Source organism: Oncorhynchus kisutch, linkage group LG29 (genome assembly GCF_002021735.2).
Source record: "Oncorhynchus kisutch isolate 150728-3 linkage group LG29, Okis_V2, whole genome shotgun sequence".
Classification (NCBI taxonomy): domain Eukaryota; kingdom Metazoa; phylum Chordata; class Actinopteri; order Salmoniformes; family Salmonidae; genus Oncorhynchus; species Oncorhynchus kisutch.
The window spans coordinates 29,939,413-29,957,795 of record NC_034202.2 but is presented as its reverse complement, the minus strand read 5'-3'; the positions used below and the strand labels follow the sequence as shown (position 1 = coordinate 29,957,795).

The window sequence follows — 18,383 nt, the reverse complement described above, 5'->3', positions numbered from 1 at the left end:
CTGTGATTACAAACTACACTATGCATAGTTGAAGTGCTCGATGGTCACAGATTACAAAAAAATAGTAAAGCCCAGGTCAGGATTTAGTTTAATGTAAAGAGAGGCGACAGTATACAGTATTATATTATACCTTGCTACTCTGTGCCAGAATGTCAGAAGATAGGACACATTTTTATAGTTTGAATCTAATCTACATTGATGACATATCTGTATCAACACAGTGTTTGAAATGGCTTCTGGAAAATAAATGACATTCTATATATTTACAATATGGCAAAGCAAGATGGGGCCTGTCCTAACAGTGACAATTGTGAATCTGGACAATGTAATGATGCAGTTGAGAATGTCCATGATCAACATTCTCGTATGATTACATTTGTATTTTAGGCTACACACCATTGAAACAACTTAAGAAGCCATTAGATTGGAATCTCTTTCTTGATTCCAATCACTTCACTTGAAATGGACATTTCATATTCAATTTTTCCTTACAAGAAATCAAAATAGTCTAGCCATGGTCATTTTCTTTTTACAAAGATTAAAGAACTAGCCATGGAGCCGCAATGTTCTGCCCTTTTCAGTCCTTCTGCTCTTCCCCACGCCCCAACATATCCTCTGGGACATCCTTGTCCTCTTTGCTGCGTTTGCTTTTCTTGTGCTTGTGTCTGCGATGCCCCTCCCCCTCATCATCATGCTGCTTGCTGTAAGGAAATGAATAATATAATATAATTCTGTTAACATTTTTGTAAGCGTTTATCTTAAGTCTTAAAGTGAGTAATCACACATTGCTAGTGAAAAATAACCACAAGCTTATCAATGTAGCTTATGTTCATCAATCTCATAAATGTAGGCCAGTAAAGTAAAACCTAACCAGTGTGTATAATATATTTGCAATAAACCACAAATTCTGTCCTACTGCATTTTCCTTTTCCCAATCTGACAATACTAACTTTCCCTCACCGTTTGGAAGACTTGTGTTTACCACTCTCCTCCTTGTCACGATGGCGTCTGTCTCGCTGATGCTCCTCCCTCTCCCTGCTACGCCCACTGCTGCTGTCGTGAACATGAAGGTAACTGTGCTCAAATTCTCGCTCACTCTCTCGATCATGGCTGTAGTAGTGGTAACGGTCATCCTCACTAGGCCAGATATCAGGACAGAAGAGAGAAAGTTAAGGCATGCGAAGGTTCAATTTCACCACAAAACATAAGCAAATGTATCTACACTGTTTAACTTTCTTTTTCTTTGTTTACGCACTTATATTCACTGGTGGTTGGAGTATGACCTCTCTCTTGATCTCTGTCTCTTTCTCTATGACTTCCTTGGTACTCCCAATGCCCTCGTCCTCTGTCTTCCCCCCCTTTCTCCAGCACAGAGCCCCAAGGCATGTGTGATGATGAGACTGGAGGGTAGCTAATGAAGCTTGACTCTGAAAGAAAATACACTGCATTAACTGCAATACAAGGGGAAGTTATTTGATGTGTGGAGTATAAGGCATGACAATTGTATTTTGAACCTGCCAGGTAAACACGATACATACCTCCACTGTTGTATCCAAAAGGAAGAGGTGCTCTACTGCTGTAATTCAGGGAAGGACAAATTGTCAGGATTAAGACCATCACTTAAACATTCACACAAACGCGGCAGAGTAAAGAGAGGCTCTGACTGGTACTGCTTATGAAACAGAAGTTGTCTGAGTCTGATGCCTCACTGCAGTGCATAGTAGAGGTGCAGGAAGATGTTTTGGGGTGGGGGTGCTACGAATTGTTTCAGAAAGAATTTTTAGCATGGCCTACAGACTGCTATATTGGTCTGCTAATACAGGACTATTAAATGCCTAGTGCACTACTTTTGTGAGAGAAAAAAAATTTCAGGGGTACTGCAGCACCCTCAGCACCTCTACTTCCCGTGGCTATGGTTGATAGCACAGCAGAGGTACCTGTCCTATCATCAAAAGAGTGGCCCGGCAAACCGGTTTGCAGACATTTTGGAGTTGGGCGTGGCTTTAGAGCAGCGTCTGAACGTATTGCCTTATTAATGCATTAGTACATTTTAATTAGTCTATTGACTCTCACATACCTATCCACAGGTGGCATCATCAAGGTAGGGGGAGGAGCAAGGGGAGGTAGGAACAGGCCTAGGGAAAAGCAGTATGTAATCATCACCAAACAACAAATATTTGATCTTGAGTATAACTTTGTAGCATAGACATTCAGATTACATTTCTAGATGAATGTTTATGCATGTTTACAGCCATTTCAAAGCATGTTGTATAATATTATCATACTACAATAAAAATGCAGTTCTCTTGCATCCTCTGAGAAACTAAGGACTACACAGAGTTTTGTGGTCTAGCTATAAAAACTTACCTGTAATGGAAGGTGGGGGCATACCTGAGAATGAGACCAAACATGTAAAGGTATTATAACATTATGTTATAATTTCTCATGGCTCTCCTTATCATATCACAAGACTATGCATTTGGTATGCTTTCATTCATGTTCTGGATAAAGAACGATACCTTACCTGGGGGGTGAAGAGGTGGGGGCATAGCAGATACTGGTGGAGGAGGATGCAGGAAGTGTGGTGGGGGCATACCCATTGGAAGAGGAAGGGGAGGTCCTGCTGGTGGAACCAAGGGTTGTACCTTGTTACCATGGTCTCCGAGCACCTGCAGAGTTGTTGAGAACATTGAATGATGCAGAACAATAGGTGTAGGTGTGTGTCTTACTCTCCTTAGCCTGCAGTTATCTTTGACATCATCACATAAAATCACTGAATGTGTGAACAGATTAACCTGAATAGGATTCTGTTCCTGCATTTCCCTCCTTCGGCCTTCAACCCGGCGAATGGCTCCTGTCTGTCCACCAATCACATCAATAGTTCCACCCAATTTCCTACAGAAAGAGATGACAGACATCTGTACTCTCTCTCACTGCAGTCAGGAGCCATTTATGCTTCACGTGATTTCTCTACCAAGTGTAAAATAAGTATTTAACAAGCATAGCTCTTTACAATCCAGTTCTTTTGAATCCAGTTCTGTCCCAGATCTGAGTTAGCCTCCTAGATCCCAGACCTAGGGCAGCAACAGCACTTGGTCTGGGATTAATGATTGAGACAAAAATGTTTAAAGCCAATAAATCACGAGGCAGATATGCCAGAATGTCACGATTCGAAACCAAAGTTTGCAGGCAAAACCTTTGCAGTGGTTTTAGTGAAGGTGGTTGATGCAAACTAGCCACTTCCGAAATGCACTCATGAAAAATAACCCCTGTGATCTCCATTTTGCTAGCTACTATTTTGTGTCCAGGAATGTTTACGTTAGGACAACAAGCTAATAACGCAAAAAGAGGATAAGGCAGTGATGTAAGAAAGCCGAATGTCCCAACACCGCCCTTTCCTCTATGCCAAACTGACATTGTATACATACTGTTAAGCTGGAACATTGGAATATTGTGGGAGACAAGACTGAGTTGGTGTGATGCTTGAACAGGTAGAGGTTATTACTTCCATATTCAAGCATAACTTTATTAACAGGTTTTCTTCAAATAAAATCAAATGTTATTGGTCACATACACATGGTTAGCAGATGTTATTGCGATGGTAGCAGAATGCTTGTGTTTCTAGTTCCGACAGTGCAGCAATATCTAACATGTAAGTTAACAATTCCACAAGAACTACATAATACACACAAATCTAAGTAAAGGAATGGAATATATAAACCTAGCAACAACAAAAAAGTCCTCTCACTGTCAACTGCGTTTATTTTCAGCAAACTTAACATGTGTAAATATTTGTATGAACATAACAAGATTCAACAACTGAGACATAAACTGAACAAATTCCACAGACATGTAACTAACTGAAATGGAATGATGTGTCCCTGAACAAAGGGGGGGGGGTCAAAATTAAAAGTAACAGTCAGTATCTGATGTGGCCACCAGCTACATTAAGTACTGCAGTGCATCTCCTCCTCATGGACTGCACCAGATTTGCCAGTTCTTGCTGTGAGATGTTACCCCACTCTTCCACCAAGGCACCTGCAAGTTCCAGGACATTTCTGGGGGGAATGGCCCTAGCCCTCACCCTCCGATCCAACAGGTCCCAGTCGTGCTCAATGAGATTGCGATCCGGGCTCTTCGCTGCCCATGGCAGAACACTGACATTCCTGTCTTGCAGGAAATCACGCACAGAACAAGCAGTATGGTTGGTGGCATTGTCATGCTGGAGGGTAATGTCAGGATGAGCCTGCAGGAAGGGTACCACATGAAGGAGGAGGATGTCTTCCCTGTAATGCAAAGCGTTGAGATTGCCTGCAATGACAACAAGCTCAGTCCGATGATGCTGTGACACACCGCCCCAGACCATGACGAAACCTCCACCTCCAAATAGATCCTGCTCCAGAGTACAGGCCTTGGTGTAATGCTCATTCCTTCGACGATAAACGCAAATCCGACCATCACCCATGGTGAGACAAAAACGTGACTCGTCAGTGAAGAGCACTTTTTGCTAGTCTTGTCTGGTCCAGCACGGTGGGTTTGTGCCCATAGGCAATGTTGTTGCCAGTGATGTCAGGTGAGGACCTGCCTTATAACAGGCCTACAAGCCCTCAGTACACCCTCTCTCAGCCTATTGTAGACAGTCTGAGCACTGATGGAGGGATTGTGCGTTCCTGGTGTAACTCGGGCAGTTGTTGTTGCCATCCTGTACCTGTCCCACAGGTGTGATGTTTGGATGTACCGATCCTGTGCAGGTGTTGTTACACGTGGTCTGCCACTGTGAGGACGATCAGCTGTCCGTTCTGTCTCCATGTAGCGCTGTCTTAGACGTCTCACACGACAGACATTGCAATTTATTGCCTTGGCCACTTCTGCAGTCCTCATGCCTCCTTGCAGCATGCTTAAGGCACGTTCACGCAGATGAGCAGGGACTCTGGGTATCTTTCTTTTGGTGTTTTTCAGAGTCAGTAGAAAGGCCTCTTTAGTGTCCTAAGTTTTCATAACTGTGACCTTAATTTCCTACCGTCTGTAAGCTGTTAGTGTCTTAATGACTGTTCCACAGGTGCATGTTCATTAATTGTTTATGGTTCATTGAACAAGCATGGAAACAGTGTTTAAACCCTTTACAAAAAAAAAAAAAGTAAAGTTATTTTGATTTTTACGAGTTATCTTTGAAAGACAGGGTCCTGAAAAAGGGATGTTTCTTTTTTTGCTGAGTTTACATAGAAATATATGGATGAGCAATGACAGAGCGGCTTAGGCAAGATGCAATAGATGGTATAAAATACAGTATATACATATGAGATGAGTAATGCAAGATATGTAAACATTATTAAAGTGTTATTATTAAAGTGACTAGTGATCCATTTATTAAAGTGGCAAATTATTTCAAGTCTGTATGTAGGCAGCAGCCTCTCTCTGTTAGTGATGGCTGTTTAACAGTCTGAATCCCTCTGACGTGTTTACCTGTTAGGTGGGGGTCCTGCCTTCAGTCTGTTGGCAGCGAGGGCCAGGACTGAAGCAGGGGGAAAGTCTGGTTTGTAATCAGGCTTGATGGAAGACGGTTCTGTATCCTTTTCTAAAGTGGTTGCCCTTCCCTGCTGAACCTCGAAAATAAAACAATTATCCAATTATTTCCCACCCGCAAAATATCACTGTTAATATAATCAAATCTATGTTAGTACTATATCACATTTAGAAATAAGAAATATTATTTTATATTAACATTAGTAATATTATTATCAATGGAATTATTAATGTATTATTTGACTTGGGGCCAAATCCAGTGGGGTCTGGTCTTGATTTAAGTGTGGGATGAGAAATCTGACACAGGAAACAGGAGCTTTTCCTTGGCTGGGTCAGTCTATTTTATTTCAGTTCACATAACTACATTTCCTGCCTTTCTTGATGAATAAAGATAGAATAATTAATTGCTACATACATTTTTGACTTATAAATGAATGATACAGTACCTTTAGAAAGTATTCATACCCCTTGACTTATTCCACATTTGTTGTGTTTGTTACAGCTTGAATTCAAAATTAATGAAAAACATTTTTTCTCACACATCTACACACAATATCTCATAATGAAAAGGTTAAAGCATGCTTTTAGAAATGTTTGCACATTTATTGAAAATGAAATACAGAAATATCTTATTTACCAAAGTATTCACACCCCTGAGTCAATACATGTTAGAATCACCTTTTGCAGCGATTACACAGTGAGTCTTTCTGAATAAGTCTCTAAGAGCTTTGCACACCTGGACTGTACAATATCAATTTTTTCTTCAAGGTTGTTGATCATAGCTAGAAAACCATTTCAAGTCTTGACCATCGATTTTCAAGCAGATTTAAGTCAAGACTGTAACTCGGCCACTCAGACACATTCACCGTGTTCTTGGTAAGCAACTCCAGTGTAGATTTGTCCTTGTGTTTTAGGTTATTGTCCTGCTGAAAGGTGAATTCATCACCCAGTGTCTGGTGGAAAACAGACTGAACCAGGTTTTCCTTTAGGATTTGCCTGTGTTTAACTCCATTCCGTTTATTTTTTATCCTGAAAAACTCCCCAGTCCTTAACGACTACAAGCATACCCATAACATGATGCAGCCACCACTATGCGTCAAAATATGAAGAGTGGTACTCAGTAATGTGTTGTATTGGATTTGCCACAAACATAACACTTTGAATTCAGGACAAAAAGTGAATTACTTTGCCACATTTTTTTGTAGAATTACTTTAACGCCTGCATGTTTTGGAAGATTTTTAGTCTGTACAGGCTTTCTTTTTTTCACACTGTCAATTAGGTTAGTATTGTGGAGTAACAACAATGTTGCTCCATCTCAGTTTTCTCCTATCACAACCACTAAACTCTGGAACTGTTTTAAAGTCACCATTGACATGGTGAAATCCCTGAGCGGTTTCCTTCCTATTCGGAAGGACGCCCGTATCTTTGTAGTGACTGGATGAATTGATACATCATCCAAAGTGTACTGAATAACCTCACTATGCTCAAAGGGATATTCACTGTCTGCTTTTTTTTTTTTTTACCCATCTACCAATTGGTGCCCTTCTTTGCAAGGCATTGGAAAATCTCCCTGGTCTTTGTGGTTGAATCTGTGTTTGAAATTCACCGCTCGACTAAGGAGCCTTACAGATAATTGTATGTGTGGGGTACAGAGATGAGGTGGTCATTGAAAAATCACTATTGTTGCACACAGAGTGAGTCCCTGCAACTTATTATGTGACTTACTTAATTTGTAAAAATATCTAAAAACACAATTCCACATTGACATTATGGGGTATTGTGTGTAGACAAATGACAAAAACAATCTCAATTGAATTCATTTTAAATTCAGGCTGTAACACAACAAAATGTGGAAAAAGTTATGAAAAGGTTAAGGGCTATGAATGCTTTCTGAATGCACTGTATATACCCATTCATTTTTGAAGAATATAACTTATAAATGCCTCAAGAGCTTAGTTCAACTGTCATACCCTATCAGAACCCAAAATATAAGCTTGTTTCACTCCAGTGTTTGTAAAGAATGTAAATGTAAACAAATACTACATAGCCTGAAAACATTGTTAAAAATATAATTTGTTATAATAACTTTGTAGCTTTGTCTTGAATTTGAGAGTGGTTACATTTCTTCAGGCCCATCTCTCAGCTTTTTACCAAAACTGAGGTAGGGTGGCGCTTTGTTATTATATAATTTCAGGATTCTATCTTAAAGGTTAATTACTCTTAACAAATCAAATCAAATGTATTTATATAGCCCTTCTTACATCAGCTGATATATCAAAGTGCTGTACAGAAACCCAGCCTAAAACCCCAAACAGCAAGCAATGCAGGTGTTAACCATCACTGTTTGGAGACAAACACAAAGTTTTACAGTAGTGTGATAAAGTAGGTATAATTAATCAATGTTTTGAGGACTCACTGTTATCTTGTTTTCAAAACTGAGAGGAGCACTGGGCTCCAGGCCAAGCTGTAGTCTGCGCTGTCTCTCACAGTATCCCTTCCACGTTTCCTCATTAAAACCATAGTTGAAGTAGTCTGAGAGGTCGGCACCTAGAGACGGAACAACATACAAAATAACAAATTGATGTTGTAACAATCTGCAGCAATTTTATTTCAAAGATTCAAATGGTCAGTTCAGTATACGTAAACAACCCCCTTACCTGGCTTTCTCCATGGTTTGTCCTCAAAGATGTCCATTTCCACCTCCACAACTGGTGCACCATTGAAGGCCCCTAGTGTCTCTATATCTATTCCTTTGGGCTGCAGCTTAACTTGTAGCAAAACAATAACATTATGAATTAGTCAACAAATACAATAAAACCATTATTGCCCACCTTAAATAATCCCCCAAAACAGGACGAGTTCACTCACTGGCTGCTGCTGAGGCATAGCAACGAGCTGGTTTCAAGCTCAGGTTCATGCCCGTTCCCCTGCAGAGATTCAGAAAGTTTTTCTTTTAAATGTATCCAGTGGCCTTCATTAGTTCCCCAGATTTTAAATCAAGTGTGATACTGTCTTTATTATTCATTACAGCAGTATATACAGCCCCTCAGAAAGTATTCACACCCCTTGACATTCCAAATGTTGTTGTGTTACAGCCTGTTGTGTTGTGTTACAGCCTGATTTCAAAATGTATTTCAAAATGTATTCAATTTTGAATGTACTTTTTTTTTATCCTCACCTGTCTACACACAATACCCCATAAATGACAAAGTGAAAACATGTTTTTGACATTTTTGCAAATGTATTTAAAATGAAATACTGAAATATCTAATTTACGTAAGTATTCAATCCCCTGAGTCAATACATGTTAGAATCACCTTTAGCAGCGATTACAGCTGCGGGTTTTTCTGGGTAAGTCTGTAAGAGCTTTGCACACCTGGATTATACAATATTTGCACATTATTCTTTTTTAAATTCTTCAAGCTCTGTCAAGTTGTTTGTTGATCATTGCTAGACAGCCATTTTTATGTCTTGCCAGAGATTTTAAAGTTGATTTAAGTCAAAACTGTAACCAGGCCACTTAGGAGTATTACATGTAATCTTGGTAAGCAACTCAACTATATTTGGCCTTGTGTTTCAGGTTATTGTCCTGGTGAAAGGTGAATTTGTCTCCTAGAGTCTGTTGGAAAAAAGACTGAACCAGGGTTTCCTCTAGGATTATGCCTGTGCTTAGCTCTATTCCATTTTCTTTTTATAAAAAAAACCTCCCTAGTTCTTTCCGATGACAAACATACCCATAACATGATGCAGCCACCACCATGCTTGAAAATATGAAGAGTGGTGCTCAGTGATGTGTGGTGTTGGATTTGCCACAAACATAATGTTTTGTATTCAGGACATAACGTTCATTTCTTTGCCACATTATTTGCAGAATTACTTTAGTGCCTTGTTGCAAACAAGATGGATGTTTTGGAATATTTTTATTCTGTTCAGTCTTCCTTCTTTTCACTTTGTCATTTAGGTTAGTATTGTGGAGTAACTACAATGTTGTTGATCCATCCTCAGTTTTCTCCTGTCACAGCCATTAAACTCTGAAACTGTTTTCAAGTTACCACTGGCCTTATGGTGAAATCCCTGAGCGGTTTCCTTCCTCTCCGGCAGCTTAATTAGGAAGGACACCTGTATCTTTGTAGTGACTGGGTGTATTGATACATCATCCAAAGTGTAATTAATAACTTCATCATCTTCAAAGGGATATTCTATGTCTGCTTTTTTTTTACCCATCTACCAATAGATGTCCTTCTTTGCGAGGCATTTGAAAACCATGAATCTGTGTTTGAAATCCACGAGGGACCTTACAGATAAAAATGTTCTCCTGAACTTATTTTGGCTTGCCATACAAAGGGGTTGAATACTTATTGACTCAAGACATTTCAGCTTTAAATTTTGTATTAATTTGTAAAAATGTCTAAAAACATAATTCCACTTTGACATTATGGGGTATTGAGTGTAGGACAGTAACACAAAATCTAAATGTAATAAATTTTCAATTCTGGCTGTAACACAACAAAATGAGGAAAAAGTCAAGGGGTGTGAATACTTTCTGAAGGATCTGTATTTAACCCTCTGACTTAACACAGTTTTTTGGAAAAGCAACTGTCTCTCGGGATGCGCAAGTACACTTACATGTAGGAAGGTGCACCAGTTTTGATGTTACCAATGGTGACCTTGACGTCATCATCGTCATCACTGTCACTGTCCTCCTCCTCTTCACCTTCAGTACCTTTGGCTTCCTGTTGAAAAAAGGGAGGAGCATAGTAACATTAACCCCGTTGAGTCGCCCATTTTGTACTTCTAGCCCCTTTTAAACATTGTGTCTTTGAGCTACAGTAGGTTGTACCATTGGATTAGTCTATTTCTTCTGCATCCGTAGATACCATCCATTAGTCTATGTGATTAACGGGGCCTGAGCTAAAGCTGTGTTTCTGAGAAAAGGGCAGATCCCGAATGGTCTGAACGGTTTACGCTACAAACTATTAAAAGCTATCTATGAAAAGATGAGACTCTCACAAACACAAGCATGTTTTGCTCTGTGACGCTAACAAGCTACACAACCCTTAAAAAACAAAGATTGCAGTTTTGAAACTGCCGTAAAAGTGCAGTAACTGCAGTCGACTGTGGTATTCTGGACACAGTAATTGCAAAATAACTGCGGTGTACTGCAGTTGAATTGCATTTATACTGCACTCTAACTGCAGTTACACTGCAAAATTACTGCAGTAAAAAAACAGTGTTATTTTGGACGCAGTATTTGCAGCATACTGCAGTTGTACTTCACTCTAACTACAATTGTTTCCGTAAGGGAAGAGTCGTTAGAAGGTAAGGGGTTCTTCTACATAGATCATAGGAAATCCCAGGACAAAGGGTCTATAATACTGTAATAAGCTCACATATAGCTGCTGTCATGAACTCCAAACTTCACACAGTTGTCACTGACAAGTTGGATATTCATTTCCCAGTAAGCAAACCATTTCTGTAATTACAGCATTCATACAAATACATTTTTATCAGGTTTTTGCTTTGACGGACCTAGTTTTTTAAAATTGACATTTGTCAAAAAAACGCATGAATACAACTGTTTATGTTAAATAGTTTTGTGTTCTACTTAAAGCCCTTGTTGTCCTGAAAAGAAAATGGTAAAACACTTAATTGTGAGGCTAAATATAAAGTCTAGACATGCAGATAAATGAAAGTCAGATAAGATTTTTGATGGAGTCTCGGGACTGATAGGGTTAACACTACAAAATGAACGCTCACACCTGCACCATTACGTAAACCAACATACCTCATTGGTTGCCTGTGAGAGGTTCCTCTATTTCTATTGGTTGGATCTCATCGCTGTGTTACAGTATGAATGAACCATCAGAGGTTTTGGAATATCCATTTTCTCCGAGAAAAGCTATGCAACTAATAACACCGGTGTACTATTATGTAACAACTTACAACAGCTGTTAAGATACAATGGTAACTCTTTAGCCTACATTGTGAAAATGTTTTAGAACTAACTATTTATCTATGTGATAAGAAATGTAGATGATATTGCCCCCATGCCATGCCTGTGATGCAGCATCCTTCTCTTCGGTATTGCCCATTGAAGTCAGCTGAAGGGTATTGCCCATTGAAGTCAGCTGAAGGGAGTCACCAGGCCTAATAAGCAGAGGGGGGAATTATTGTAGTTACATTGTAATAGCATGTCAAATAATATTTGGAACATCATGTGCCTTGAGGGAATTTGGGTGAGAGGATCAAGTGAGCAGGAAAGTTACATTCTTACCCAGGCAAACCCTCGGGGGCATTTTGTTTCTTGGTGTTTTCCCCTAAGAAAAGATGACATGATGATTGAAGGTCGATGCATTTATTGCCAGTCGCCTAGCATTTAAGACAAGAGCGTTTTGGAGCCAATTTGTTTTGGGCTGAGCTGCCAAACCATACTGCAGATTTTGCAGGGGAAAATGTACATGATAAACTCATCTTAGGTGTGCATCCTAAGATAAATCAAAACACTCCACAAAAAAAAGACACCACTAGATGTGCAAAAATGTGCGATGCGTAGGATTCCTATATGTTTTGGACCAGGCATCATCCGTGAAGCCGGTGGTTGGTGTTGTGCGTTTGTTAACTGTCTCAATTAATCTTGATCAACATCTGAGGGAACTGTTTAGCGCATGCCTTGTGTATCCATGTGGATACATTGTATATTCACCCCCATACAGCCAATGCTCTTCGTCTTCAACCTGATGGGGCTCACTCAACGGGACTGCTGATTCTGAAATGGTCAACTCAGTAGCCATGGTGTAAATTAGATGCGTGGTCTATTTTTCCGGTTTTCGACCTTGTCCGGCCGCGAATGTTCGCCGAAATCCTATAACAAATCATGTGCCTGATAACACCTCTGCCATTATCAAGTCATCAAAATCCGCTAATTATCACGAACTGATGATAGTAACCTCTATGACAGACAGCCTACCTCTTTCCCAACAACACCCGCCTCCTTGTACAGTGGCATTCAAAAGGCAAAACAAAAGGCCCTGGGTCCTAGTGCCTTCACAAGGCTTTGTATTTTAACTATTCAATTTAAGGGGCTTTATTGGCATGGGAAACATATCTGTACATTGCCAAATCACGTGAAATTGATCATAAACAAAAGTGAAATAAACTATAACAAATTTACAGTAAACATTAAAGTAATAAATACATTTCAAATGTCATATTATGTCTATATACAGCGTAGTAGTGATGCGCAAATAGTTCAACATAAATATGGGTTGTATTTACAATGGTGTTTGTTCTTCACTGGTTGCCCTTTTCTTTTGGCAACAGGTCACAAATCTTTCTGCTGTCATTGCACACTGTGGTATTTCACCCAATAGATATGGGAGTTTATCAAAATGGTTTGTTTTCAAATTATTTGTAAATCTGTGTAATCTGAGGGAAATATGTGTCTCTAATATGGTCATACATTTGACCGGAGGTTAGGAAGTGCAGCTCAGTTTCCACCTCATTTTTTGGGCAGTGTGCACATAGCCGGTCTTCTCTTGAGAGCCAGGTCTGCCAGATCCTAATTGGTATGTCGAATTTTATGTTCATTTTGATGGCATAGAAGGCCCTTCTTGCCTTGTCTCTCAGATCGTTCACAGCTTTATGGAAGTTACCTGTGGTGCTGATGTTTAGGCCGAGGAATGTATAGTTTTTTGTGTGCTCTAGGGCAGGTATTCCTAAACTGGGGTACTCGCAATGCCAAATAAAAATGTGAATCACATTTTTAGAAATGTGAATCTATATTTTAGAAATATAGATCACATTTTCTTCACATTTTCAAACAGTACATTTTCCAAACGGGGCTATACATTTGGGTGAGTTTTTTTCTCGCCTGAGTAGCCTCGTTTCACTGCCAAAAATAAAATTAAACTAACTAGTGTTCAGCGAAATAACAACACAAATGTCAAATACAGGTAGCCTAGTCAAATAATTAACATTCAATCACATTAACCGTTACCCTCTCACAGGAAATCTTCAATCTTGTGCAGACATGACAATTTGAAAAATAAGCCACAGGAGTTTTTTTTGCGAGAATAAAGACGACTTTTGAGGAGTAAGACCTGTACAAAAGTAAAAGATATGTCACACCCTGACCATAGTTTGCTTTGTATGTTTATATGTTTTGTTTGGTCAGGGTGTGATCTGAGTGGGCATTCTATGTTGTATGTCTAGTTTGTCTGTTTCTGTGTTTGGCCTGATATGGTTCTCAATCAGATGCAGGTGTTAGTCATTGTCTCTGATTGGGAACCATATTTAGGTAGCCTGTTTTGTCATTGTAGATTGTGGGTGATTGTCTATGTTATGTTGCTTGTTAGCACAGTGGTTCAGTAGAGTCACAGGTGTCACTTTGTGGTTTTGAAAGTGTTCAGTTTTTCCATTAAAATGACGAACACTTACCATGCCGCATCTTGGTCTGACCCTTACTCCTCTTCAGACGAAGAGGAGGAAATCTGCCGTAACAAGATAACAATAATAAGAAGGGACAAGGAGCATCTTATATGGTGAGCTACCAAGTGTCTAGGACAGGCAAGCCCCATACTATTGGACTTAATTCTTCCTGCTGCCGCAGATATGGCTGGGACAATTCTGGGGGAAAAGGCCCTAAAAACTATACAGACAATGCCTTCATCAAACACTGTTTCACGACGCATCAGTGACATCGCAGGAGATGTTTTGAAATTACTGCTTTGCATACAAGCCAGTGAATTATATGCGTTACAGCTGGATGAGTCAACAGACGTGGCGGCCTTGGCACAGCTCCTGGTATATGTCCTCTACGTTTATGGGGGGTTAATTAAGGAAGACATCCTCTTTTGGAAACCAGGACAACATGAGAGGATATTTTTGAAGTACTGGACAGCTTTGAGACATCAAATGAAGTTTGGTGGTCAAGATGTGTTGGTATCTGTACTGATGCCACAAAAGCCATGACAGGGAGACATAGTGGAGTGGTAACGAGCGTGCAAGCAGTTGCTCCCGATGCCATTTGGGTACACTGCAGCATCCACCGAGAGGCTCTTGCTGCCAAGGGAATGCCTGACCGCTTGAAAGACGTTTTGGACACTACAGTGAAAATTGTTAACTTTGTTAAAGCAAGGCCCCTGAACTCTTGTGTATTTTCTGCATTATGCAGAATGAATTATGACCATGTAACGCTTTTACAACATACAGAAGTGTGCTGGTTGTCAAGGGGCAAAGTATTGACACAATTTTTTTGAATTGAGTGATAAGCTTAAAGTTTTCTTTACTGACCATCATTTTCACTTGTCTACCTGTCCCTCAACGTAACCAAGACTAAGGAGATTATTGTAGACTACAGGAAAAGGAGGACCGAGCACGCCCCCATTCTCATCGACGGGGCTGCAGTGGAGCAGGTTGAGAGCTTCAAGTTCCTTGGTGTCCACAACAACAAACTAGAATGGTCCAAACAAACCAAGACAGTCGTGAAGAGGGCACGACAAAGCCTATTCCCACTCAGGAAACTAAATAGATTTGGCATGGGTCCTGAGATCCCCAAAAGGTTCTACAGCTGCAACATGGAGAGTATCCTGACTGGCTGCATCACTGCCTGGTACGGTATTTGCTCCTCTGACCGCAAGGCACTAGAGAGAGTAGTGCGTACAGCCCAGTACATCACTGGGGCTAAGCTCCCTGCAATCCAGGACCTCTACACCAGGCGGTGTCAGAGGAAGACCCTAAAATTGTTAAAGACTCCAATTATAGCCTGTTCTTTCTACTACCGGATGGCAAGTGGTACCAGAGTGCCAAGTCTAGGACAAAAAGGCTTCTCAACAGTTTTTACCCCCAAGCCATAAGACTCCGGAACAGGTAATCAAATGGCTACCCGGACTATTTGCATTGTGTGCCCCCCCCACCAACCCCTCTTTTTACGCTGCTGCTACTCTCTGTTTATCATATATGCATGGTCACTTTAACTATACATTCATGTACATACTACCTCAATTGGGCCGACCAACCAGTGCTAACCGGGCTATCTGCATTGTGTCCCACCCACCAACCCCTCTTTTACGCTACTGCTACGCTCTTCATATATGCATAGACACTTTAACCATATCTACATACTACCTCAATCAGCCTAACTAACCGGTGTCTGTATGTAGCCTCGCTACTTTTAAATCCTCGCTACTGTATATAGCCTGTCTTTTTACTGTTTTATTTCTTTACCTACCTATTCACCTAATACCTTTTTTTGCACTATTGGTTAGAGCCTGTTTGTAAGCATCTCACTGTAAGGTCTACCTACACCTGTTGTATTCAGCGCACGTGACAAATAAACTTTGATTTGATTCAACAAGGCTTTCTGGGTCTATGTTTTTGGTTGGACAGGTTTCTCAATTTCTTTGTTAGGTTTTAGCATCCTTCATCAAACCATTTGTCATTGTTAATTTTCTTAGGTTGTCTGCTTGACATTTTTTTGATTTTATAGTATATTTGACCTCTCAGCTTCCCTGTTTAGGTTTTCTAAGTTTTCACCTTCACTATTACAGTGAAACATTTTGTCTGGGAAATTTGTCTAGAAGGGATTGAATTTGTTGTTGCATGTCTTAATATTACTCAGTTCCTTTGGCTTTGATGCCTCATGATTGCGCAAAGTGCTGTTCAAGTAGAGTGTCATCTGGTAGGGGTGTCAGTGGACTGACTGTGAATGCTATAAGAGACTCTGGATTGAGGTCAGTGATAAAGTAGCCTACAGTACTACTGCCAAGTGATGAGCTATGTGTACCTACCATAGGAGTCCCCTCAAAGCCTAATATTGACTACAGTGCCTTGCAAAAGTATTCATCCCCCTTGACGTTCTTCCTATTTTGTTGCATAACAACCTGTAATTTAAATTTGAATTTTTTATTTGGATTTCATGTTTTTATTTTATTTTTTATTTCACCTTTATTTAACCAGGTAGGCTAGTTGAGAACAAGTTCTCATTTGCAACTGCGACCTGGCCAAGATAAAGCATAGCAGTGTGAGCATACAACAAAGAGTTACACATGGAGTAAACAATTAACAAGTCAATAACACAGTAGAAAACAAAGGGGGGGTCTATATACAATGTGTGCAAAAGGCATGAGGAGGTAGGCAAATAATTACAATTTTGCAGATTAACACTGGAGTGATAAAAGATCAGATGGTCATGTACAGGTAGAGATATTGGTGTGCAGAAGAGCAGAAAAGTAAATAAATAAAAACAGTATGGGGATGAGGTAGGTGAAAAGGGTGGGCTATTTACCAATAGACTATGTACAGCTGCAGCGATCGGTTAGCTGCTCAGATAGCTGATGTTTGAAGTTGGTGAGGGAGATAAAAGTCTCCAACTTCAGCGATTTTTGCAATTCGTTCCAGTCACAGGCAGCAGAGTACTGGAACGAAAGGCGGCCAAATGAGGTGTTGGCTTTAGGGATGATCAGTGAGATACACCTGCTGGAGCGCGTGCTACGGATGGGTGTTGCCATCGTGACCAGTGAGCTGAGATAAGGCGGAGCTTTACCTAGCATAGACTTGTAGATGACCTGGAGCCAGTGGGTCTGGCGACGAATAGGTAATGGACATACACAAGTTAAATGAGAAAAATAACTTGTTTAAAAAAAATTACAAATGGAAAAGTGTGTGCATATGTATTCATCCCCTTTGGTATGATGCTCCTAAATAAGATCTGGTGCAACCAATTACCTTCAGAAGTCAATTAAAGTCCACCTGTGTGCAATCTAATTGTCACATGATCTGTGTGTGTGTGTGTGTGTGTGTGTGTGTGTGTGTGTGTGTGTGTGTGTGTGTGTGTGTGTGTGTGTGTGTGTGTATATATATATGTGTATATACACACCTGTTCTGAAAGGCCTCAGTCTGCAACACCACTAAGCAAGGGGCACCATGAAGACCAAGGAGCTCTCCAAACAGGTCAGGGACAAAGTTGCGGAGAAGTACAGCTCAGGGTTGGGTTATAAAAAAATATTGAACTTTAAACATCCCACGGAGCACCATTAAATTCATGATAAAAAAAATGGAAAGAATATGGCACCACAACAAAACTGCCAAGAGAGGGCCGCCCACCAAAACTCACAGACCAAGCAAGGAGGGCATTAATCAGAGAGGCAACAAAGAGACCAAAGATAACCCTGAAGGAGCTGAAAAGCTCCACAGTGGAGATTGGAGTATCTGTCCATAGGACCTTTTTAAGCAGTACACTCCACAGAGCTGGGCTTTACAGAAGAGTGGCCAGAAAAAGCCATTGCTTAAAGAAAGTAAGCAAACACGTTTGGTGTTCGCCATAAGGCTCCCCAAACATATGGAAGAAGGAACTCTAGTCAGATGAGACTACAATGTTGCTTTTTGGCCATCAAGGAAGACGGAATGTCTGGCGCAAACCCAACACCTCTCATCACCCAAGAACGCCATCCCCACAGTGAAGCATGGTGGTGGCAGCATCATGCTGTGGGGATGTTATTCATTGGCAGGGACTGGGAAACTGGTCAGAATTGAAGGAATGATGGATGGCGCTAAATACAGGGAAATTCTTGAGGAAAACCTGTTTCAGTCTTCCAGAGAATTGAGACTGGGATGGAGGTTCACCTTCCAGCTTCCACAATGACCCTAAGCATACTGCTAAAGCAACACTCGAGTGGTTTAAGCAGAAATATTTAAATGTCTTGTAATGGCCTAGTCAAAGCCCAGACCTCAATCCAATTGAGAAGATGTGGTATGACTTTTTACAGATTGCTGTGTACAGATTGCTGTACGCTAGCGGAAGCATTCCAACTTGAAGGAGCTGGAGCAGTTTTGCTTTGAAGAATGGGCAAAAGTTCCAGTG

General features: G+C 40.4%; 1 protein-coding gene across 4 annotated transcripts; it reads right to left on the bottom strand.

Annotated features, from left to right (window-relative positions):
• Positions 1-70: 70 nt before the first annotated feature.
• Positions 71-12,538, bottom strand: LOC109874255 (pre-mRNA 3'-end-processing factor FIP1). 4 transcript variants are annotated; one of them, XM_020466092.2, is made up of 16 exons: positions 12,228-12,537; positions 11,799-11,841; positions 11,581-11,671; positions 10,151-10,257; positions 8,393-8,451; positions 8,182-8,292; positions 7,941-8,071; positions 5,464-5,603; positions 2,796-2,895; positions 2,525-2,669; positions 2,368-2,391; positions 2,078-2,135; positions 1,539-1,576; positions 1,256-1,427; positions 961-1,137; positions 71-701 (listed from the first exon to the last, which is right to left on the bottom strand). In XM_020466092.2, the coding sequence occupies exons 1-16, from the start codon at positions 12,313-12,315 to the stop codon at positions 578-580; spliced, it is 1,608 nt and encodes a 535-aa protein (XP_020321681.1). In that variant the 5' UTR covers positions 12,316-12,537; the 3' UTR covers positions 71-577. The 4 variants fall into 4 exon arrangements, with proteins under 4 accessions (XP_020321681.1, XP_020321682.1, XP_020321683.1 ...); XM_020466093.2 differs by having other exon boundaries at positions 1,539-1,573; positions 12,228-12,516; XM_020466094.2 differs by having other exon boundaries at positions 5,464-5,597; positions 12,228-12,503.
• Between the last annotated feature and the right edge of the window lie 5,845 nt (positions 12,539-18,383).